Below are 23,395 nucleotides of genomic sequence, written 5' to 3'. Positions count from 1 at the left end.
TAGGTAAAATAGAGATGCAGCTGGAAACCAGGGCAGGACTCTGCAAAGGTTTTCTTCGGGAATGAACCAACAGCAGTGGAGCTGTGTAATTGTGTCCACAGCAGGACCTCAGTTCTGCCCTCCCTGAAAGCCTATGTGGTGCAGCCGTGTAGTTAGAACTGATGCCCTTTCTATGCTGGAAAGGCGATGAAGACCAGGTTTTGTCCTAAGTAAACTAATTTTATCTGGCACCCATGGGGCCTACCCGGCATCATCACAGGTAGAAAGCCAGGCACTGGCGGCACATACCTGTAATCCTCACTACTCAGGAGGCTGAGATGTGGGGATCTTGTTTGGGGGGCCATTTCAGACTTTTATCTCCAGTTAACTACCACAACGCTAGAAGTGGATCTGTGCCGTAAGTGTTAGAATGCTAGCTTTGAGCAAAAAAGCTCAGGGACAGCATCCAAGCCCTGAATTCAAGTCCCAGGACCAGCACACGTGCGTGTGCATGTGCACATACAGTAAAATCAGATGTCTAACTGTAAAGCCTTAGCTTAGCCTCACTGCAAAATTTAAAACAATAAGTTCCAAACATATCCAAAACTTCACTAGCTGCGTTGCAATTCTAAGCAAGCATTTCCTGGGTGCCTCATTTATGGAGTGGAGTTTTGTCATAGATTTCAAGACTCCAAGAGTAATTAGGTAGAAAAATCTAATGGCATTAATGACTCTTTTGTCTCATACTGTATAACTGAGAGGAAACCGATGCACAAAATTCCTTCTCATTGAGTTGCAATTCACAGGTCGGGCCACACTCTGTGCTTATTCTTTGCAGCATCAGATATGTCACAGGATGTTCTGGGAACTTCTGTAGCAGCATAGTGAGCTTTTGTGGCAGAACTTTGATGTCATGGCTTGCGAGTGTCACCTCCTCCATGCTGGGTGTAGGGTCTCGTGTGCCAGCTGACCTAGTCTGTGATACGTTCAGGACCTAAATAAAGGCCTGGAGCTTGGCAGGATCACTCAAGGGTGTTCATTACTTGTTGCAGGAACGGCATCTGTTGCAGTGGCTGGGCTCCTTGCTGCTCTTCGAATAACCAAGAACAAGCTGGCTGATCAGACGATACTGTTCCAAGGCGCTGGAGAGGTACCTACTTTGCACAATGATGCCTGTGGTCTCCTAAACGAATGAACACGTAGCCAGTTGTAACTACTTCTCTTCTCCAGGGTGCATGTGTTCTTTCATGGTTTCATGGATTGTAAAATCTAGGCTTAACTATGTGGCCCTCAAGTATTGAGGCTTATTCTGAGTATAGCAGTAGAAAGGTTTTACTTTTTGATTGTTTTGTCATTTCTTTTTTATTCTATTAACTTGAAGCAGTTGTACTAAAGGGGGTTACTGTTCAACATGTCCCCATATGAGTACAGTGCATCTCGATCAATAAGAAAGGCATTGTTTTACAGGGTTACATTGTAGTGTTACCAGATGTTGCCATGGGTTTCTGTTGTGTACATGTAAGGTGTCCTGAGAAGCTGTCAGTGGGAGGCGAGATGAGAATGGGTTTTCATCACAGCTGGGGCAGCTGCTGCTGGCTGCACTGTCCTCAAGCTTCCCACGGTGTTCAATTCAACCTGCACATCTGCAACTCTGTTTATCTTCAAGAAAAAGTATTTGCAATTAGGAGACTTACAGTACATTATAAACATTCACATGAAAAGAACTGATTTATAAGTGCTACCTTTGTAAACTGCATATCACCTGCACTTACAGTTCCTGGAAGGAGGTGTAGCAAGACCAAATTATGCTGTTTTCTGTTGTCATTGTCTATAAACAAATCATTTGAAAAGAGAAAACTAGACTCCATTAGTAGTAATTCACTTCCAGAAATAGGAACGATGTTACACATTTTCTTGTAGGAAAACTGTCAAGATCTCTCTAGAGTTACAGAACGTAATAAATCAGAAAAAAACACTTTTAGAAATATCTGCCTGTATCTATATGCCTCTCTCTATAGATAGATCACCTGACAAACTTTCAGACTTCACAGCCCTTTCTGTGTTCACATTAAGAAAATAAGTAAATGGCAGGGAGCATTATTTTGGGGGTCACTTTCACCCTTTGGCCTAGTTGGGCAAGTTCCCACCCAGGTGACCAGACTCCCCTCATCACCTGAGACGGAGAAGCTTGAGCCTAGCCAGCAGGCCTGGCTGAAACGTGCTTTATTTCCATTCAGTCTTTTCCTGTTGGAGCAAGTCTCCTCTTAATAGGATTGAAATAGTGATAACCAGGGATTTTGTTGACTCATCTGTTGCTAAATTGCAAAATGTGAAATAATGGTTGTGCTGTGGTCTGAAGAACTCAGTCCACGTGTGATGAAATACTGTGTGAAAGGTCACTACCGCTCTTAAGGTCAAGAGAGCCTTTAGCAATGTTTTACTAACAGAGGCCACAGGAGGTGAATGAATGTAACTCCTGATAAAATCTGGCGTGGGATAGGTTTTGAAATCTTTGCTTCCCTGACCCCGTTCTCAGGCCGCCCTGGGCATTGCTCATCTGATCGTGATGGCCATGGAGAAAGAAGGTTTGCCAAAGGAGAAAGCGATCAGAAAGATATGGCTGGTTGACTCAAAAGGATTAATAGTGAAGGTAAGAATATGGCCCTTTAATCATCATGAAGATCAGTTATGCCTTTCTGAGTAACAGTCTTTTTTTTTTTTCTTTGTTGGTCATGGGGCCTCAAACTCAGGGCCTGGGTGCTGTCCCTGAGCTCTTTTGCTCAAGGCTAGCACCCTACCACTTTAAGCCACAGCACCACTTCTGGTTTTGGAAGGTGGTTAGCTGGAGATAAGAGTCTCTTGGAGTTTCCTGAACAGGCTGGATTTGAACTGTGATCCTTATTTCCCAGCCTCCTGAGTAGCTGGGATTATAGGTGTGAGCCACCAGCAGTGGGCCTGTGTGTCAGTCTTAAAGACTCCTAGTGGTCCTGTCCCTACCTACACACTGTGTTGAAAGAGTTGCTGTTAAACACAAACCATGCTGCAACACAAATAATTCTGACCCTAATTTTAGGTGCATAAGAGAACTATGGCTTAGGAAGAGATTCCATTTTGAGAGTACAGGCCCCTGTCTCTTTGAATTTACTTGGTTTCCAAGAGAGGCAGTGCAATGGAGGCAGATGAAACGCAGGCCGACCCTTTAGTGAGCGTGCTCTGTCAGGCATGCGTTGGTGAGAAGGGAAGGAGGGGAAAATGAAATGGCCCTCCATCTGCTACGTTCTCAAAAAAAACAAAACAAAACAATTCTTGAGGGGTTGAAAGGGACTTTGTGAAAGACTTTAGTAAGTAGGCCATTTGAATGTTAACTTTCCTGAGCTTCATATTTCCCAACTTTAACAGAGATAATAAATAAGACCAGCTTTATTCAGTCATTGTGAGAACTATGTAAGAATATGTATGTGAGCATGTTGCAACCCATGGCACTGGTATATTTATACCATGTGTGTGTGTGTGCGTGTGTGTGTGCGCGCGCGTGTGTGCGCGCGCGCGCCAGCCAGTCCTGGGGCTTGAACTCTGGGCCTGGATGCTGTCCCTGAGTTTCTTTTGCTCAAGGCTAGTGCTCTACCACTTGAGCCACATCTCTACTTTCAGCTTTTTGTTGTTTAATTGAAGCTAAGAGTCTCCTGAACTTTCCTGTCCAGGCTAGCTTCAAACCAAGATCCTCAGATCTCAGTCCCCTGTGTAGCATGAGCCACCAGTGCCTGGCATATATCATTCTTTTTTAAACTGATAGGAAAAAAAAAAAGACATCAATCCTCCTTCTATGCAAAGACATCATGAATTGTGCTGACCCAGGAGTATAAAAGAGTCCTGAAAAAAAGTCCAGAACTATGTTTCTAGTGATATTTTAATGTGAAATTTGTATATACACATATAGATTACAGCATAAGTTTAGCAAAGGTTTCAAGTTCCATGGATTATAATCTATGGAATAAAGTTTTTGGCCAGACCTAATCAGCCATTCCTCCTTCATGTCTTTTACTTGCCAAAGTAAAAAAGTGCAAATATGATTGCTAAGAAAAGTACCATTTTAAAAGCTTGTTATACATCTAATAGCTTGTTCACTATTTGACATAGGACAATAAATTTCAAGTGATGGATTTTTTTTCATGTCTTTGAAGTCAAAATTCTTACATTGAGCTTTGTTACAAACTAGTATCTTAGAATAACAAAAATTAGGATAATCTTGCTTTCAAATTGACATGATTCTTTTAGTTTTTTTTTGTCCTTAGACAATATCTGTCCAGAGCCAATTATAGCCATTTTATGAGCTTAAAGTGTAATTGTTTGTAATATATTAAAAGAATCATGAAGTTTTAACCAGAACATTTTCTTGGGAAAGCCCCTTCACATTTTAAAGATATAAAAATCCCAGCCTCAAATGCTAACCATAGTGGACTCATCCTTGGAACTTTATTACTAAGGAATGGTGATTACTAATGTTGCGCATGCTTTCTGTGTTTATTTCAGCACACATTATAGCATTTCCCGTAATTGATCTCAGAACCATATCAGGGATGGAAGGGGTGTGATATACAATATCAGTATTGTCATTGATAACCTCAGTGCTAGTAAGTTGATTGAAATCAATCACTTGGTCATTGATGATATGTAAAAATCTTTAGTATTTTGTAGCAGGAGATATGGATATATCAATTTAGTCAACGAGTATTCTTTTTTTTTTTTTTTTTTTTTGGTGGGTCATGGGGCTTAAACTCTGGGCTTGGGCCCTGTCCCTGCACTCTTCAACTCAAGGTGAGCACTCTATCACTTGAGCCACAACACCACTTCTGGTTTTCTAGTGGATTATTGGAGAGTCTGACAGAGTCTGACAGACTTTCCTGCCCGGGCTGGCTTTGAACCATGATTCTCAGATCTCAGCCTCCTGAGTAGCTAGGATTACAGGTGTGAGCCACCGGCGCCCGGCTTTGAATACATTTTAATAGAAACAAGTCAATATTTAACAAGTAGAACCTCCTCAAATAAAAATCAGAGGGAAAGGAAGGTAGGAAAGAGAGGTAACAGCAGCATGGTAGTCTGCACATTGCGCAATGGTGACTTTGGAACATTTTCAGGTAGGACAGGAAGCCACAGAACAAACTCATCCATGCTTAACTTCTCAGATAAATATAATTTTGCTCCCACCAATAAACCAAGTTAATGCTAAGATAGAGCACTTCCGAAGTAGGATTCCACTGAGCTCTGTTAGGATGTCCGATTATCATCCAGAATAAGATCAGAGACTGCTTTGAAATTTGCTTTGATTTTTATTTTGCTCCATTGCAAAGAACAAATGCATAACGACTATAGTGATCACGAATCAAGGCACGCTGTGTGCTGCTGTGGCAGTTGTGTAAGGCTATCTTCTCCCCTATGGTGCACAAAACCAGACTAGGGCTCCAAAGCCCAGCCTGGAGAAGAGTTTCCTCCTCCCATTGTTATGCTAGCTATTTAACAATGGAGCTACCATGCCTTGAGTGACACCCAACGCATTTCCTGCACACCCACTGAACAGACTGCCTCCCAGGAGACTTTGCGGCTTGGAGAGAGCCACGGAGAGATGATTTGCTTGTCATTTCACGTGGTGTTTGACACTGCGTGTGCAGCCAATAAGAAAGGCAGAGGCAGAGAGCAGATGTCCTTGTCTCTCAGACAGTCAGATGCACATTAATATCACTGCCTACTGCTGAAACAAAAGCCCTCATTCGTCTTCTTGCTCGCACTAATTGAGGAGAGAAGGAAGGGGGGAAAGGGGGAAAGGAAACAGGGAAGGAGGAAGGGAAGAGAGAAGATGAGGAAGGAATTTGGGATATCCGCGCGTGAAGAGGTGTTCACAAGTGCTTTGCCAAAAGAAGGTGGAAGGCATCTCAGCAGGGAATCCTGGAAAGGGAAAAAGAGGCAGAAGAAATGATGTTGCTGTCGGGTTTAAGTCATCAGCCTAAGGGATTCGTGTGTCACTCCAGGTTTCTGAGAGCTGGTGAGCCATGAGTGTGCAAAAGTGTAAGTGTGGAGGCAGCTGCGGCGGTCTTACAAGCGCGAGGAGAGCGGCCACACGTAATAAAGTCAGCTTGGAAAACGGGGTGGAAAATTCTTGGCAGGCCTGTTCTTTTTGCCCTGGATTCTTCTGCCTGTGTGCAGCGAGCCCTGGTGCTGCTCATGCTGTCTTTTGGGGTCCTGGCTCCTCTGGGTGCTCTCGGCAGCCTGGGGTGTGTGCTGGGGGGACTCACAGCGCGGGCCCCCGAGTTCCGTCTTCTCTTGCCAGGGTCTGCGGGCATTGCCGTGATTTATGCGATGTGATGTTTGTGATAGAGCACACAGCTTTTCTAGAGAGATCAGAGGCAAATGTATTCAAACTGCATTCTGAGGACAGTTTGGCCATGCTTCCTTCCACCCGCCTTTCCCTGTCTCCTTGATCATTTATTTGCTGCCCTTCCAAGCTCTTTAGAGGTTTTGAAGCGCACAAAGCAGGAGATTGTGAATCACAGAGAGAAAAAAAAGAAAAGGAAAGAAGAAAGCTTTCCTTCTGCAGAGCTTATCATTTTATACCTTTTTTTCCCCCTGAAAATGTGCACCTTTTTTTTTAAGCCTATATCTGATAGGAATCTGGAAAGCTCTTTTAGGATGATGATTCTCAACCCTGGCTGATTGTTTCCAATCACCGGGAAGCTTCTTAAAATCCACCCCTAAGTCCTGGGCTCACCGTGGAGTAGAGCAGAGCTAGCTCTGGACGTGGGTTTGGGATCCACCCCTCCATTGAGTACTGGTGCCCACTTAGCTTTAGCAAGCCGTCATTTGCTTCATCTGCACCAGCTTTGCCACCGAGCTCCGGGAAGCGAGGTGCAGGGATGGGAGAGGCCGAGTCCGGCTCATGCTCCGTCTTGCGTGTGCATGCCACGGTTGGTGGCTCCTTGCAGCACTTCTCTTTGCTGGGACCACAAGATCCTCTCAGAAAAAATATTCATTTATTTGCTATCAGCGACAAGAACATGCTCTGCTTCTTGTCCTTTCTGTTCCTAGCCAACCAAAGCCGTCACAAACTGCTAAAATGGCGAGGCCATCGTTAACCGATGGGGCCAGAACTATGCACTAAAATACTTTAAATTTGCTGGCCTGACAAGCAGAGGCATTGCACGGGAGCAAATCTTTGGAAGCCCTGCATGAAGGAAAATGAAGACTACCTTCTCGTCATTTTCAGCTTCCTTCATGTCTTTCAAAATCATTTTGCATTTCAGATGACAGTCTGCACTTGATATAAACCGACTCTTATTTCTGTGCTATTTGAAGCAGCCAGGCTGTGTTCTGCCAGGTTGGATTTGGTTATTTTCAGCTGCTAACACAATCATCTCCGATTTCTTTGGTAGTTTTCTTGTCTCATGTGGGTGATTACTTTGTGGTTTGGTAATGTAATGAAAAGGCACAGATTTCTATTTTTATGGACAGCTTGGGCACGTTTGTTCGCTACTCTGTGCTGTTGTTAGTCGCTGGCTGTGGGGTAACTGCTGCTGGTCGCACAGTTTTGCTAGTCTGCTTTGGATCACGTTTGGTGCCTAAGCACCTGTTTTTGTTTTTTTTTTTTTTCAAAAGAAAAGGACACCAATATTTACCTCTTAGAATGTGGCATATATATATATATATATATATATATGTTTATATATATATTACCATTTACAATTTCTTCTTTGTTAATAATCCTGAATCTCTGATATATATTTTTCTCTCTGATCCTTTCAATAAGTTTCTTCTTTTCTGTTTTGAGGTAAACCATAAAATAGAGATGAATTATAAGACTTTACCGTTATTAGGAGTGAAACCTGATTCTGGGAACAGGACACGGAACAGGACATGCTCCAGGCACTGTCCAGTATGGGCCGTTTCTTTGACAGAGTGCCACTCCAGCTCTGTGGATGGGCAGGTGACCGGGCTGTGGGGAAGAGACATGGCCCCGAGAACAAACTAAACTAGCTTCCTCTTATGTCCTCATGTGTACACAAAATTACGTAACTGTTGGAGACCTGGCTCAAATAGCAGGGCACCTGCCTAGCAAGCATGAAACCCTGAGTTCAACTGCCACGCCCCCAAATGGTTGAATGGTCACAACATAAAATTCAACAGAACGAAGAAATTAGATTAAACAACAGTAAGCAGATATTTGAGAATTAAAAAGTAATTCCTTAAATGTGGCTTGATGGTTGAGATTGTCATTGTAGATCTTTTGAAACCGTGAGCACCTTTGTTTTGAGACAGGCTCTCACTAGGTAGTCCAGCCTGGCCTCAAACTTGTGATCTTCCTGCCTCCATTTCCCGTGTGCTAGGATTTTAGGGACCACGCTTGGCCAAGACACTGTCTTAGTGTTGATGATTTTGTCACTGGCTTTCCTGGAAGGTAAGGACTTGCTAGGCGAAGTAAGTCTTCTGGCTGTTCGTCTCGGATTCTGGAACAGAGGAACTTTGTTATAAAATTGTACACAAGCAGACCCCCAAGTATGGTGACTTAGATAGTTAACATATGGGGTATGGGGATCTTGCGGAGGGTTATTAAGGGCTGTAGTTGTAGGTGGGTGAGAGGCTTAAGGTGCATCCGGCATGCCAGTGTCCATAGGCAGATACCCAGTCATGGCTTCTGCAGCCAGCTAAGGAGAGCCAGCTGCATCCCTGGGAAGCTGGCCCATCACTTAGCTCCTGTCTGCCTGTGTACACTTAGCTCCCATCACTTAGCTCCCATGGGGCCGTGGTTCACTTAGCTCCCATCACTTAGCTCTCCCATGGGGCAGTGGAACACTGGATGCTGAAGACTGCATTGTCCACCTCAGAAGAACAGAGCACCTCCACCGCCAGCTCGCAGGCAGGCCTCGTGGCCACTGCTCCCTGCATTCCTTTGTCTGGCAGGTGTGAAGGTGATTGGCCTGAGTGCGTGAATGCGCCAACACTGGGCAGCTAAGGGGGAGAAAGCTGGGGAAGTCCGGCAGTGCGGGGAGCCCTCTCGCTCTAAAGTCGCGCTGGATGTGTTTGCCCTTCCATGGGATTGTCTGATGCCTGTTGGGTGCGAGGTTCGTTTCTCTCCCACACCCACTGTGGACTATATTCATTTCTGGTAAAAAGTGCTAAGCTTGTGGTTTGTTTGGAACAGATGTGGGGCAGTCTCTCGTATCCGCCTTGGAATTTCACTCTTGCAGAAGAAGCAAAACAGTCGTGATCTTAGCCTGCACCGCTTCCAGAAAGTGTGGACTGAGCAGAGTGACAGGGAGCGAAAATTGGGGGAAATAATGAACATTAAAGCATTGCCCATGGCTTCATCGCTAGCCACACACTCCCATTGCTGGACCATAACCATTTGTCCTTCATGCCTTCCTGGGCCAGCCGGGGCAGGGCAGAGTCACATCAGCCTCTTGAGGCCAGCAGCTGGCCAGCTCTGAGGCTTCCAAAGCCAGGCAAAGGCACAGGAAGGCTGCTGGGAGCTTTGTTCCGGGGCTCCCACAGGCCCAGGCGGCCCTGGCTCCCGCCTGCTCCAGCCCCAGCTCCTCCACCTGATGACCATCACGCAACCAGGGCATGCCTTCCCAACTGGGTGGATCGATTGCCATTGGTCAGCGTTTTCATGGTAACAAGGGCTCCTGAACTCAGTGTCAGGATGCAGTGTACTTGGATATATCATGAGAGAAAGCTGGAAAATGATCTCTTAGAAACCAGAACTGACAGGCGGTGAGCTCCATGCTACGCAGCCACTCATGGCAAGAGCCATCCACGACAGCCGAGAAGGACACAGAGCAAGCTGGACTTGGTTTTGTTTTGTTTTGGTGTTGTTCAGAATAATTTCAATTAGTACTGACCAGCCTGCTCCTGGGTGCTTTCCATGCCTTGCTTCCCTGAACCCACTGTTAGCCTCACAAAGAAGAAATTCCTCTTATTCTTGTTAACACACAAGCAAAGAAGCACGAAGAGACTCATATGGTTCTCGTTTTCTAGAATTCTCCCTGTTGGAATCCCTTATGGCTTAAAGTCTCCAAACCTAAACCAAGGTTCACATGAAACACTCTTAATTTATCCTTCCCCAAACTGTTGAGATCAAATGAAATATGTAACTCCAACTTGTAAGTCATAACGGACTATGTAAACTTAGGTAGTGATCTATTATAGAGTCAAAGGTTAGAAAACTCACCACTGGCATGTTGACTTAGATGTTTCCTAACTGTAACCCTGTAGAAAATGGTCTCACTTGAGTATCTGTTGAAGAAATGAATGAAATAAATACTCTTGACAGTGAGTGAGAGAAGGGAACTTGAAGGGATTGTAAGAAATGTCAGCAGAAGCTCACACCTGTCTTCCTAGCTACTCAGGAGGCTGAGATCTGAGGATTTCGGTTCAAACCCAGCCTGGGCAGGAAAATCCAATTAAACACCAGAAAACTGGAAGTGGCGTTGTGGCTCAAGTGTTAGAGCACTCACCTTGAGCTGAAGAGCCGAGGGACAGTGCCCAGGCCCAGAGTTCAAGCCCTCAGCTCTTCTGCAGGCTGAGAACTGGAGGGTCACAACTCAAACTGGCCCATCCCCAGTTAGCCAGCAAAAAGCAGGCCTAGAGGTGTGACTCATAGCCGAAGGTGAGGCTCCGAGTTCAAACCTGGGTTCTGGTAAAAAAAAAAAAAAAGTGTACAAAAATGTAAGCATACGTACTCATCACAGGTAGAATATTCTGGAATGTCTCTACCCCACACATTGGGCAGCTTGTTCATTTCTTCCCACCTGTGTCACTTAGGGACGTGCTTCCTTAACACCAGAGAAGGAGCAGTTTGCGCACGCACACGAGGAGATGAAGAGCTTAGAAGCCATTGTGCAAGAAATCAAGCCGACTGCGCTCATTGGTAACCCCCTCTCCCCTGCCCCCTCCCTCCACTTCCCTTCCTCCTCCCTCCTCCCTCTCCCCTTTGCTTGCTAACGTTTCAACCCTGGGAATTCAGACGGATGAGCATGCTCTTGAGCAACAGAGTCTTCTCCAGCCTCCCAGATCCGTAGCTTCTTGGTACCATTTGAGCCCTGGGCCTGGCTGGAGAGCACATTATGCTCAGCCCTCTGCTCATGCCTGAAACCCCTGGGCTTTGCATGCTGGACTCCTCAGAGACATGGACGGTCCTGTGCCCAAGGACAGGCTCCCCCACAGGCTATAGCTAGGACGGAATTTGGAAGTGGGGTAAAGCCATAGGTCAGGTGGCAGGCCTGCATGCAAATGCCAGCCAAAGGGTGGGGGGGGTCACGCACACTAAAAATGACCTCAGAGGAGGTGGGCATCGACGTGCCCTGCTGGTCCCCAGCATGCAACATGGTGCCTACACGCAGGTAGTAGGCTGCTTTTAGATGTGTCCACATATCATGTGTTTTATAAACATCTCAAAAGGAGTTGTCAAAGGTGATCTTGGAGAGGGTTATTAAGGACTGTAATTGTAGGTGGGCGAGAGGCTTAAGGTGCACCCAGCATCCCAGCGTCCATAGGCAGATTCCCAGTCATGGCTTCTGCAGCTGGCTAAGGAGAGCCAGCTGCATCCCTGGGAAGCTGGCCCATCACTTAGCTCCTGTCTGCCTGTGTACACTTAGCTCCCATCACTTAGCTCCCATGGGGCAGTGGTTCACTTAGCTCCTATCACTTAGCTCCCATCTTCCAGTGGTGATCCCGAGGGTGTGTCTTGGGGCTTGAACTCAGGATCTGTCCCTGTGCTCAAGGCTAGCACTCCACCACTTGAGCTATAGCTACATTTTTTTCTTTTTCTTTTTCTTTTTTTTGTACTTGTAGGATTTCTTGTTGATAATATTGAAGTAAAGCTGAAAGCGTAAGGACAACGACCCCCCCCCCACCCCGGTACTGAGTTCTCAGTCCTGTTTCTTAGGCCGCAGTCTCATTTCTGTTAGATTCTCCTCAGAGCGGGTTGCTTCTACCCATGGGCTTAGATCATCATCTTCAGTGTTCACACTGTTTATAAAGTGTCCTTGTGCTGTACCCCGACAGGCTGAAATAGGCGCAGAATTGCTTATGAAAGCAGTCTGTGGTTGGGACCCAGTTTAACTTGCTGATGAATGAAGAGGCCAACGTTCGGCACTTTGGGATTCACAGGCAACTCGTTTCCTCCCCGTCCTTCAGCACAAATATGCCCTGCGCCGTATGGCGTCTCTTGGAAGAGGCCTGGGGTATCTCCTGGTTTGGTACCCGTGCTCCTTGGAAGAATTCAGCCATGAATGTCCTGACTGCTGGTTTCTCTGCTTCCTTAGGAGTGGCTGCAATCGGTGGTGCATTCTCTGAACAAATTCTCAAAGACATGGCGGCCTTCAACAAGAGACCTATCATTTTCGCCTTAAGTAATCCAACCAGCAAAGCAGAGTGCTCCGCGGAGCAGTGCTACAAGTTCACTCAGGTGAGGCGATCCACTGAGGGAGTAGCTATGGTGCTTACTTCAGTACAGCCAAGGTTAAAAGCAAAGTGACCAAAAGCCAGAAGTGGAGCTGTGGCTCAAGTGGTAGAGCACCAGCCTTGAGCAAAAGTGCTTAGGGACAGCACCCAGGCCCTGAGGTTCACATCCCACAATGGACAGACAAAGAGATGAAAAGCAGTGAACATAGCAGGAGAACACTTTGATTTCCCTGGATGTTATTGTCTCTTCCTCCTCTTCTATGGAAAAACTAATCTTGTCATACTTCAGCGATGACCATCTTCCCCGAGGGCTTGGAGGAGTATCTGCGATTTACACATAAAAGTGAAAGAAGAAAGGAGCCTTGTGGTTTTCAGATGGTCATTAAAATAGTTCTAACTAGCTCTTCCCAAACCCTGAAGCACACAGTATAAAACCACAGCCTCATTTTTGCTTTGCTGAGTTCTGGGTTTGGATTTCCAGGGCTCGGGTGGGGCCTGTGGGCCGCTGTCCCCACGCCAGCCCAGCCACACACTCTGTCCTCGGGTGGCAGTCCTTTCCTGCTTACGGAAATCACCTATCTGATACTGTTTTGTACTTGTGCTCTTCAAAGAGGTGAAAATGCCAGAATAAGAGAGTAGGGACTGAGTTTTAACTACGTAAAACTCTTTAACTTTGGAAATAAATCCAAACTGGAATAGAGAGGGGAAATCACAGTGACATCACTCCACAAATCGGAGTCTGGTCGATGCTGTGCTTCTCATTGCTAGAACTAGAAATGATGTTTTCGGGGACAAGGAACCACTACATGGCTTATGGCTCTTATTTAGGGTGATCTTGGGGTCCTCATTAAGTTTGATTGTATCCTGTCTGTAGATTGGGAGGTTGCCTCCCATTCCTCAGTGTTTTTTAACTTGTGTGTGCGTATGTATGTGTGTGTGTGTGTGTTGTGAGTGTGTGTGCATGGGTCCTGAAGCTTGAATTCAGGGCCTGGGAGCTATCTCTGAGTTGTTCTCCTCAAGCCTGGTGCTCAGCCACTACAAATCCATTTCTGGCTTTTTGGCAGTTTATTGGAGATCATCGTCCCTTGGACTTGGCTGCTTGGGCTGGCTTTAAACCTTGATCCTCAGATCTCAGCCTCCTGAGTAGCTTTATTGGCATGAGCCACCAGCACCTGGATAAGTCCTTGGAGGAGAGAGAAAAAACCCCACAGTCTTTTGTGCAATCACAAAGTTTTAGCATATTACTATGTAAAAACAGGATCACAACAAACCAGTGTTTAATGATTGTGTCTGCATCTAAGCTCAGCAGGCCTCAAGAATTGACAGTCTGTGATTCACATGTGTGAAATTAGCCAAACTTGCATAAGTATATTTTAAGATTGGAATGCGTCAAAGATATGTGGTCTCATCTCTTCTGATCTCCCCTAATGCTCTGTATTGTCAGACAGAAAACACTGGAAGTCATTTTGTCACTAACAGTTGTGCCTTGAACTCAAATGTGATTGCCAGTACGCCCTTTCTGTGTTCAGAAGTGTGTCCCGGGAGCGTGTGGAAATGGCTGCTGGGGCCAGAGCGATGATACTTCCCAGCTTCGCTCATTTTGGGGGTCAAGGACCCCCACCATTTCAGAGTCCACGTCCACGTCACAGGGCTCTGCGGTTTTCACAGGGGTTGAGTACTGCGGCCTGAGACCGCAGCGCTGCCCACGGCCCCGTGTGTCATCTGGTGCTGTGTCTCTGTGTTGCAGGGCCGCGCGATTTTTGCCAGTGGCAGTCCTTTCGATCCGGTCACTCTTCCGAGCGGACAGACCCTGCACCCCGGCCAAGGCAACAATTCCTATGTGTTCCCTGGCGTGGCGCTGGGGGTCGTGACGTGCGGCCTGAAACATATCAGCGACAAGGTCTTCCTCACTACTGCCGAGGTTCGAAAGCACCCCCTGCACGCTGCCTGACTCCTGGATCAGGGGAATGGAGAGCAGGAGGTGCCCCCCGCTTCCCTCCCTCCCCGGTGGCAGGGATGCCTCAGGGTTTCTGTGCTCCCCAGGGGAAGAGAGCAAGTCAACATTTCTTCCATTTCCATCGTCTTCCAGAGCAATCATGACCTTTCACTCCTTCCTCCAGACTAGTGCCCGGTTCCTGAATGCCTCTAGCGCCCCCTGGTGACCAATAGTGTGCGATGTCCTGTAGTTCTCATTCAGTGAAAATGACTGGGAGTGGGGGGGGGGTCGGTACCAGGGAGAACAGGTCTAGTCATTTGAAGGGTGCTCTTGGTATCCTAGCCATGCCAGCCACGGCCACGGCGTCAGTGTCACTCCCCTGTAATTCAGTTCTGTGTTTGCTTTCCTCTTTTTCATCTCTTTTTAACTAAGTCTGTTTCCTGGCGTTCATTGTTTTAATCCTACTTTTTCTTTCCTTTTCATACGCTTTCAATGATCTCAGCTCTTCATTCTGTCATCTTTATTCTAATAATCCACCAAATCTGTGTATTTCTCATCTCCCGCCATAACTCTGGTTACTTGCTAGATAATTCCACTGAAAGGCCCTGCCATATTCTCAAACACAACATGCTTAAAAAGCCGACTGATGGTCAGGTGGGCGCCGGCGGCTCATGCCTGTCCTTCCCGCTGAGGATCTCGGTTTGAAGCCAACCTGAGTAAGACAAATTTGAGAAACTCTTTAATCTGCAAAAGAAAGTAGAAGTGTGCTTCAAGTGGTAGAGGGTCATCCTTGAGCTACAAATCCAAACGGGAGCCCGAGGCCCGAGTTCAATCCCTCCTACTGACACGAAACAGAGCAAAGCCCAAATGTATCAGTCACCTCTCACTGTCAGTGTTGGTGTTTCTAGTGGTGGCACTTTTCCAAGCAGGCATCAAAGTGTGCAAGCCATAGCACCTCCCTTCCGCCTGGAAAGCCAGGAGAATTCCTGTGGCCTCAGGGCACTTCCAAAATCCAGCCTAGTCCTTAAGCTCTGTTCCTGGGCAGCCTGACCTTGATCTCCCGCCCTGCTCTTCCTCTTCTGTCCTGGCTGTTCCTCGCACACATCTCCTGCCCGTGTCCCCGTCGTCCACGCCCGCCCTCGGGACCACTGCACCCCTCTTCTTTTCCCTCCCGTCCCTTCATCTGCGTTTCCTCCTCCTCTCTCTTTTCCTGCTCCCGGGGTTCAGTGGAGTCTCCCCATCTTTTCCCTAGCGGTGTGATTCCCCACATGGGGACAGCGCGCTGCCTTTGCTCACTGTGTCCACAGTGAGAGGCGGTGAAATCAGCGGGTGGCCCGCAGGAATGGCTTCTGCACGCGCTGGTTCACTCAGCTGAGGGCCTGCACGTCTGGAGGGCTCACCTGAAAGCATTCCTTCCCCTTTTCTTGTTCTCAGGTCATCTCTCAGCAGGTGTCAGACAAGCACCTAGAGGAGGGCCGGCTCTACCCGCCTCTCAACACCATTAGAGACGTGTCGCTGAAGATTGCAGTGAGGGTAAAACCACACGCGCTCTGTTGCCTTCCCTCTGCTCATTATGCGTGTGTGTGTGTGTGTGTGTGTGTGCGCGTGTGTGTGTGTGTGTGAGTGTGAGAATTCAGGGCCCAGGCACTGTCCCTGAGTTTCTTTTGCTCAAGGCTAGTGCTCTTGAGTGCTGCACTTGCGCTGCAGCTCCACTCCCAGCTTTTTCTTTGATTAATTGGAGATAAGAGTCTCAGGGACTTTCCTGCCTTGGCTGGCTTTGAACTGGGATCCTCAGAACTCATCTTTCTGGGTAGCCAGGGTGACAGGCATAAGCCACTGGTGCCTGGCTGATGAAGTATTTTTATGTGAGAGTCTTCCTCAAAATGCATGTTGGGGGGGGGGCTGGGAAGGTGGCTCAGTGGTAGAGTGCTTCCCTTGCATGCATGAGGCCCTGGGTTCGATTCCTCAACACCACATAAGCAGAAAAAGCTGGAAATGGTGCTGTGGCACAAGTGGTAAGAGTGCTAGCCTTGAAGAGCTGAGGGACAGCGCCCAGGCCCAGAGTTCAGGCCCCATGACTAACCAAAAACAAAAAATGCATGTGGGTATTGCTCACTGGCTCATCCTAAATCGCCCCTGCGGCCGTCGGCTTGCTGTCAGTCGGCCGCGTTCTCCCTCGGCCTCTCAGCGCAGCTATGCCTTTCCCTGCCACACATGTAACTTGTTGTAACTGTGGACTCCACACAGAGATGGGGGGCACAGTTCTGTGCAGCCACCTGTCACCCAGGCCCCTCTGATTTATAGATTAACAGACCAAGAACACAGTTGAGATTTAGGCCAAAGTTCAGGGATAGCGCCCAGGCCCTGAGTTCAAGCCACGCAACCCCCAAATTAAAACAAAACACCAAATTCACAGCCTCACTGAACTCCTACGTGCTTAGTGGTTAGGACTTCAACATAAGAGGTGGTAGGGACAAAATTCACCCCACGACAGTAGTTCTGTGTTTAGACTGGGGGATTCTACATGGTCCCTTGGGCATTTAGAGGGCTCTAGGCAGAAAGGGCCTTTAGCAGCATTTATAACCACTGCCCACTAGATGGCAGCCTCCTCTAGACTTGTGACCGGAATATTGCAAGTGTCTCCTGAGGCCTGCTCATACTGCTACCAGTTGGAAAATAACGCTTTCAGGTTAAGCAGAAAACACGGCCTACTATGCATGTATCATTATGTCTTGTTATGAAGCAGATTCTTTCATCTGCAAAGTGATCTACTTATGACAGATTAGACTCCTATGTCATACCAATGTTGCCTACTAGTTGAATTATTAATTACTAATAGCATATCATCCTTGTAAGTTTATCTTGACAAAATAGATGAGAAGGAGTTAACAAGTGATTGGAGGAGAAAGTAAGAGAGCAAAGAACACCAGAAGGATACAAAACTGTCCAGGTGGTTCCTTTTATCATAGATATTTGTTCGTAATTTTTCATCAAGAGGAATTTTACGTAGAGAGGGATCCAACGTACCCAAGCAAGTCTAGTGTATTGATCGCGCCTCTGTGGTCTACTTAGAACTCCTGAGAATGAATTTGAAGAGAAAGAAACCCTTTTTTTTTTTTCTTCAAGAAAGGTGGAGGAGAGAGTGCAGGTGGAGACGGCGGTGTGGGGCTGGGAGGGCTGAGCTTGTGTCCTCTGAGTGGTGAGAGGCAGAGAAGGCGTGGACGTGGGCAGGGCTTGGAATTGCCTTCTGGGGACTGTGAGGCGGTTGGATTTGAAAGGATGAAAGCGTAACGTGCAAGCCAGATGGGGGTGCCTCGCACCTGTCATCCTAGCTACCGAGGAGGCTGAGACCTGAGGATTGTGGTCCAGAGCCAGCCCAGGCCGAAAAGCCCGTGAAACTCTCATCTCCAACTAATCAGCAAAAAAGCTGGTGGTGGAGCGTTGGGGGTGTGGCTCATGTCTAGGAACACACCAGCCTTGAGAAAGTCAACAGCATGAGGCCCCGAGTTTGAGTCCTAGTACAGTCATACACACACACACACACACACACACACACACACGTGTGGGCACACACAGTACAAGCACCCACACCTGAGCACGGAGCGGGGACAGAAGGCACCACAGGAAGTCCACGCACCATTGTCTGGCCATCAGTCTCAGGACAAGAACAGCCTTGAGGCTCCTTGGAGGAGGGGGCGCCGGGCTGTGGCGCGGCCCTGTGAGCCACAGGTGCAAGTGCTTGTGGTGACAGCAGCCAGGAGCGCTGACCCGACCCTGGGGTTGGGATGCATGGGGAGCTGGACCACAGGCTGCTGCATTAGGTGCGCGCGGCGTCAGCCGGGGGGCTGTGTGGGATTCTGCGCTCAGCTGCAGCTGCGGGGCAGTGGAGGCGGTCTGTCCAGGCTAATTAGCATTGGGGTCACATGATGGCCTCTCTGCACACGTGGCATTCCCAAACAACGCATTACCCTCGGCCCTGCATGCTTCACAGCTGCTGGGGTCATTTCCACCCCTGCTAATAGGACTTGTCATGAGCCTTTGAGGGCTGCGTCTTCGTTTGACTGTGCGTTTCTGTGAACAGTTTGCTTGAATTCATTCTTGGAATGGACGTGTGCTCACCACGGCCCTCTATTTATTCCAATAATTAATATTCTCTTCTCCCTTCTAGATTGTGAAAGATGCATACCAAGAAGAGACGGCCACGGTTTATCCGGAGCCGCAGAACAAAGAAGCGTTTGTTCGTGCGCACATGTTCTCTCCCGAGTATGACCAGCTGCTCCCCGAATGCTACCCCTGGCCAGCCAATGCCCGGAAAATGCAGACCAAAGCCGACCTCTAGCCACGGCCCGTGCTCTCCACGGCAGCTCAGAGAGCTGGAAACAGCCCTTCCTAGTTTCTGAAGGTTGGAATCTTTTACGATGATATGCTTAGAATAGGGTAATTTTACTTTAAAAATTGAAATTTTCCTGGAAGATCATTAATATAAATGAAGACAAACTTCACACTGGATGATTTCACTTGATTTACCTTTTTGTAATTTATGGTTTCTATCTTAATTATTTTACCCCAATTCTCTTTAAAAAGCGATTGCTCTTGCTACTGAGAAACTCATCTTTTTTTGTATAGAAAACTTAATGGGAAGACCAAAATTAGAAATAGATATGATCAACATTAAACCCCACAATTCCTTCGTTGACCATTTTGCTAAAAATCCACTTTCTAAAAACAAATAAAAGGCAGATGAATTTAGGAATACACTTTTGCTAAACAGAAACAACATGACTCTATTGCCTAGAGAAAAGAAGCAGCTTTTCAGGTATTTTTATTCCAGTCCCCTATTAGATTATATTTGCTCCTTTTCTCTCTCACGGAATCTACTGTTTCTCAGAGGAGAAAGATCACTGCTGTTTACAACACCTTGCGCAGTTGGATTTTCATGTTCTTCCGTCATTGTGACACCTCATAGAATAAAGCTCTCACACTGGATCCTCACTCCAAAGCCTTGCTAACCTCGTTTTCGCCCGACCACACGCACCAGCCTCTGCCCTGCTCTGCAGTGCCCCCTGCCTGCCTTGCCCCGCAGTTCAGCACAGCCTGAGCTGCAAGGTCGGGAAGGAGAGGCGAGCCTCTGCGCCAGGCCTCAGGGCAGTTCCCGGATGAGCTCCTGGTCCACCAGAGTGCTCTCCCCCAGTGTGCTCACCCGGTTTCCTAGGCTCTCATTCCTCTGATAGAGCCACTGTGAGCCCATCCCGGATCAGATAGTCACGTGCTTTGATTACCAAGAACTTTCTGTGAGGAAGAATGGCCACATTCCCAGTGTGTATGCGCTGACTTGAGAAGCCGATCATGGAACTTGTGGAAGCAGTTTCAAACTCTGAAGCTCAGGTACAGGCGAACACTCGATGTGTATGGTAAAATGTATTGGAGAATCTCCTGGGTCTGAAGTCATGTTTTAAGGACAAGATGCTCACGATAAGTCAACTGTTCTATGAAATGATTTTATCACAAGGCGGAAGTTACAGATTGTTTCAAGTGTGAAAGGTAACCTTCACTTAAAGCTTTCTTCTACAGAGTGGTTTAGAAAAGACACACAATGCCTATTTCTCGTCTGTTTCTATGTTGTCAGATTGCTCTTACTAAATGTATTTGCCTATGCAAAGGTCTATTAAAGCTTAGAAAAAAAGTAATGGTAAAATAACTTATTTAAAAGAATTATTACACTTCAAATGGTAATGGGTCTTGGGGGGCATGTAACAAGGTATTCTGAAATAATATGCTACTGTACAATTCTAATATTCTCACTCAAAAACATTCTAATCTCTGCTTCCTCCAGTGTAGATTTCGCTATGGTAACACTGATGCGTGGTATGCTTTGATATTCTCAGGGAGAAATGATGGTTGCTTCCTGGTGTTGAGGATTTTACCTCCTTTATCTTATTTTATGCCATTCAGTCTCTTGAGTAGCTAGGATGACAGGTGTGAGCCACTGGCACCTGGCTAGACTTGGGATTTTTAGGAGATAGTAGTGATTTATAGCCAAAATACAGTTTGACCTCTCTCGCTCCCCGCCCCCACACACCAAGATGGCTCAGCCCTCCACTGAGTCATATATCCTCCTCTTGGTACAGAAGGAAGGCACACTAGCACAGGGGTAAAGGGTGGGACATTGCCACTGCTGTTAGTAAGAACCTTAAAAAACAACTCAGAAAAGTGGTCTCCTAATTACAAGCACCTTTAGCCAACAGAACAGCCAAAGGAAGCACTGACAGGATGTTACGTGTGTGTGTGTGTGTGTGTGTATGTATGTATGTATGAGAATGTGAATTTGGAGCTTTGACTTGGGGCTTCATGCTCTCTCATTTCATTTGTGCTAATGCTCTGTCACTTGAACCATACCTCCACTTTCTGGCTTTTTAGCTTGGACTGGCTTCAAACTGATCTTCAGATCTCAGCTTCCAGAGTAGTTAGGATGGCAGGTGTGAACCACCGGTGCTTAGCTATCTGGGGCTTGAACTCTGGGCCTGGACATTGTCCCTGGGCTCTTCAGCTCAAGGCTGGCGCTCTACCACTTGAGCCGCAGTACCACCACTTCCCTGTTTTACTATTTCTGAGGACTTACTGCTATGATTTCTCAGCCATAAATGTATCTCGTTTTTCTACAAAGAAGAAGCTTGAAATAAGGGGTTCAACTTCAGTAAGAAAGGAGGAAACAAGTGCTCGTATTTTATCCTTGGTTTAGAAAGAGAGATGAAAGAAAGAGGTGTGTCACCAATGTGTCTTTATCATGAAAGGGAGAGATTCGATTCTGGTGGATGCATTCCTAACTGCACTGACAGCCAGGCTTTGTCCTGCTCCTCAATCAGATCAGCTTCTGTGGTTAAATTGTTTTTATTAATTTACAAGGAAATAGTATTCGAATGACAACACGGGAAGCGGAGGGACATCACAATGGCGCTGACAGCAAGGGGAAAAAGGCCTGTTTGTTCCACGAGCAGTGGAGAAGTCTGGGGCTGGGCAGGTTTCTGTCTCTGGGGTCCAGATGGCCTTTCGTCGTGGGTGTGGTTGGCGGACGGGCTGGCCGGGGGTGGGGGGGACCAGCCCGGCCTCTGCACCTGCGTCCCTAGGCGTCCGAACTTTTGCTCTCAATGCCAAACAATATCTGGAAGACGTGCTCGCTTTTGTGCTTCTTGAGGAACTCCAGGAAGCGGCCCAGGTCCATGTGGTAGTCCTTCCGGAGCCCGTAGTCGCCGTGCGCCTCCAGCAGCAGCTCCCCGAAGGAGTGGAAGAGGCGCAGGTCGTGGCCGTCGCCCTCGGTCTCCACGCTCTCGGCGTGCTTGCAGGAGATGTGCCTCCAGCTGGGGTAGCGGATGGTGCGCCAGAACTCCTCGCAGCCCTCCTTGAAGCCCTCCACGCAGATGATGCCCGGCTTGCCCGTCATGCAGAAGCCGGTCACGTCCAGCCGCTTCCCCGCTTCCAGGATCTTCTTGCGCAGGTCCTGCTGGTAGATGTGGTGGCTGTAGATCCACATGCGCAGGAAGGTGTTCTTGACGGGCTTGGCGCGCGGCGACGGCGCGCTCTCTGGCTTGGGGCGGAGGAAGTAGGCGGCGCCGTGGTCCCGCAGCCACTGCACGGCGGCGCACACGCACAGCTCCCCGGGGTCGAAGGCGCCCAGGTAGGCGGTGAGGTCGTCGTTGAGGAGCAGCTGCTGCGCGCGGTCCAGCTGCGGGGACCGGACGAACAGCTGCAGCGCCGCGAACGGGTAGAGGTGCGGCATGGCCACCTGCAGGTCAATTGTCACCTTGAAAGCAAGAGCAAGCGGATTTAGTCCCCGGAAGTCCCCCCCACGGCGGCCGCGGGACCCGTGGAGGGCTCCCCGCGCCGTCCCTTCCACGCATGCGTGCGCTGGCAGGAAGGAGCGAGGGCCAACGCCACCCCCTGGCCCACCACACGCGGGGGGCCGTGGGGGAGGACAGGCGCACGAAACCAGCAGCCACTCGGCATTCCCAGGGCAGCCCAGGCTCCGAGGGGTGACAGCTAAAGGGCGAAGTGGACTCCTAGAGCATGTCTTCTGTTTGGTTGGTTCTGGGACTTGAACTCTGGGCCTGGGCACTGTCCCTCAGCTCTTCAGCTCAAGGCTAGTGCTCTACCACTTGAGCCACAGCGCTACTTCCGGTTTTCTAGTGGTTTATTGGAGATAAGAGTCTCACAGCCTTTCCTGCCCCGGCTGGCTTTGAACCGCGATCCTCAGATCTCAGCCTCCTGAGCAGCTGGGATGACAGGCGTGAGCACCCACGCCCGGTGCTAGGGCAGCTCTTATGCAGCCTGTCCACGTGCCGATGCCAGGGGAAAGCAGACCCAGGGGCACATTCATTTACATTTAGGATGTAAATAGGATGCATAGGATGCGCGCCAAGTGTCCCCAGGCCTCTGCTTGGACAGCGCCTTGGTCCCCGCGCCTAGCACAGGGCGGGGCGGGAAGGAGGCTGGAAGCAGCGCAGATGCAGCAGCCCGGTTGCGAGATGCACGGGGCCGTGGGAGCGCAGGGCCGTGGCTGACCGGCGCCACGCTCACGAGAAATGCCGGTACTGACGGAGCCCCAGCGCCTCCGGTCTGCTCCCCCCCTGCTGGGGCCCCACGTGTTCCCCGATCTCCCCGGCCCGGGCACCCACCTTGGGTTCCTCCATCTGGAGCGTGATCTCAAACTCAATGCGCGGCGGCAGCGCCTCCCTGGCACCGCCCAGGAACCTCCTCACCGCTGTCAGCGCGTTCACGTCCTCCAGCCGCACCTCGCCGGGGCCCGGGAACATGGACAGCAGCATCTCCATCTCCACCAGCTGCAGCTGCAGGCTGTCCCGCACCGAGGACTCCATGGCGCCTGGAGGCGGGGCCGGGGCACAGCGGGCAGTCAGCGTCCGAACCCCCCCCACCCCTCTTCCGCGCAACCCCCCCCTGCACACACGACACCCCCCTGCTGCGCGCACACGACACGACACCCCTGGCTGCGCGCACACAACATGATACCCCCCCCCG

General features: G+C 48.6%; 2 protein-coding genes across 2 annotated transcripts in view; one reads left to right on the top strand and one right to left on the bottom strand.

Annotated features, from left to right (window-relative positions):
• Me1 (malic enzyme 1, NADP(+)-dependent, cytosolic) overlaps positions 1-19,357 on the top strand; it is a 35,774-nt gene extending 16,417 nt beyond the window's left edge. The window contains exons 3-9 of the mRNA XM_013032261.1: positions 1,032-1,129; positions 2,516-2,629; positions 10,789-10,894; positions 12,291-12,433; positions 14,177-14,350; positions 15,800-15,898; positions 18,534-19,357. Of these exons, the coding sequence (XP_012887715.1) occupies positions 1,032-1,129; positions 2,516-2,629; positions 10,789-10,894; positions 12,291-12,433; positions 14,177-14,350; positions 15,800-15,898; positions 18,534-18,704 (905 nt within the window). The 3' untranslated portion in view covers positions 18,705-19,357. The remainder of the gene's footprint in view (positions 1-1,031; positions 1,130-2,515; positions 2,630-10,788; positions 10,895-12,290; positions 12,434-14,176; positions 14,351-15,799; positions 15,899-18,533) is intronic.
• A 1,898-nt stretch (positions 19,358-21,255) lies between these two features.
• Rwdd2a (RWD domain containing 2A) lies at positions 21,256-23,235 on the bottom strand. The gene is made up of 2 exons (XM_013032273.1): positions 23,035-23,235; positions 21,256-22,163 (listed from the first exon to the last, which is right to left on the bottom strand). The coding sequence occupies exons 1-2, from the start codon at positions 23,233-23,235 to the stop codon at positions 21,486-21,488; spliced, it is 879 nt and encodes a 292-aa protein (XP_012887727.1). The 3' UTR covers positions 21,256-21,485.
• Positions 23,236-23,395: the final 160 nt, after the last annotated feature.

Source organism: Dipodomys ordii, unplaced genomic scaffold (genome assembly GCF_000151885.1).
Source record: "Dipodomys ordii isolate 6190 unplaced genomic scaffold, Dord_2.0 Scaffold152, whole genome shotgun sequence".
NCBI classification, from domain to species: Eukaryota; Metazoa; Chordata; class Mammalia; order Rodentia; family Heteromyidae; genus Dipodomys; species Dipodomys ordii.
Note: the sequence above shows the minus strand (reverse complement) of the source record. Positions and strands in the feature narration are given on the sequence as shown.

Excerpts from the sequence above, each read along its gene's own strand:
- Rwdd2a (XM_013032273.1), bottom strand. The coding sequence starts at position 23,235 with ATGGAGTCCTCGGTGCGGGACAGCCTGCAGCTGCAGCTGGTGGAGATG. Across the intron at positions 22,164-23,034 it reads TCCAGATGGAGGAACCCAAG|GTGACAATTGACCTGCAGGT; the intron begins GTGGGTGCCCGG and ends CTTGCTTTCAAG.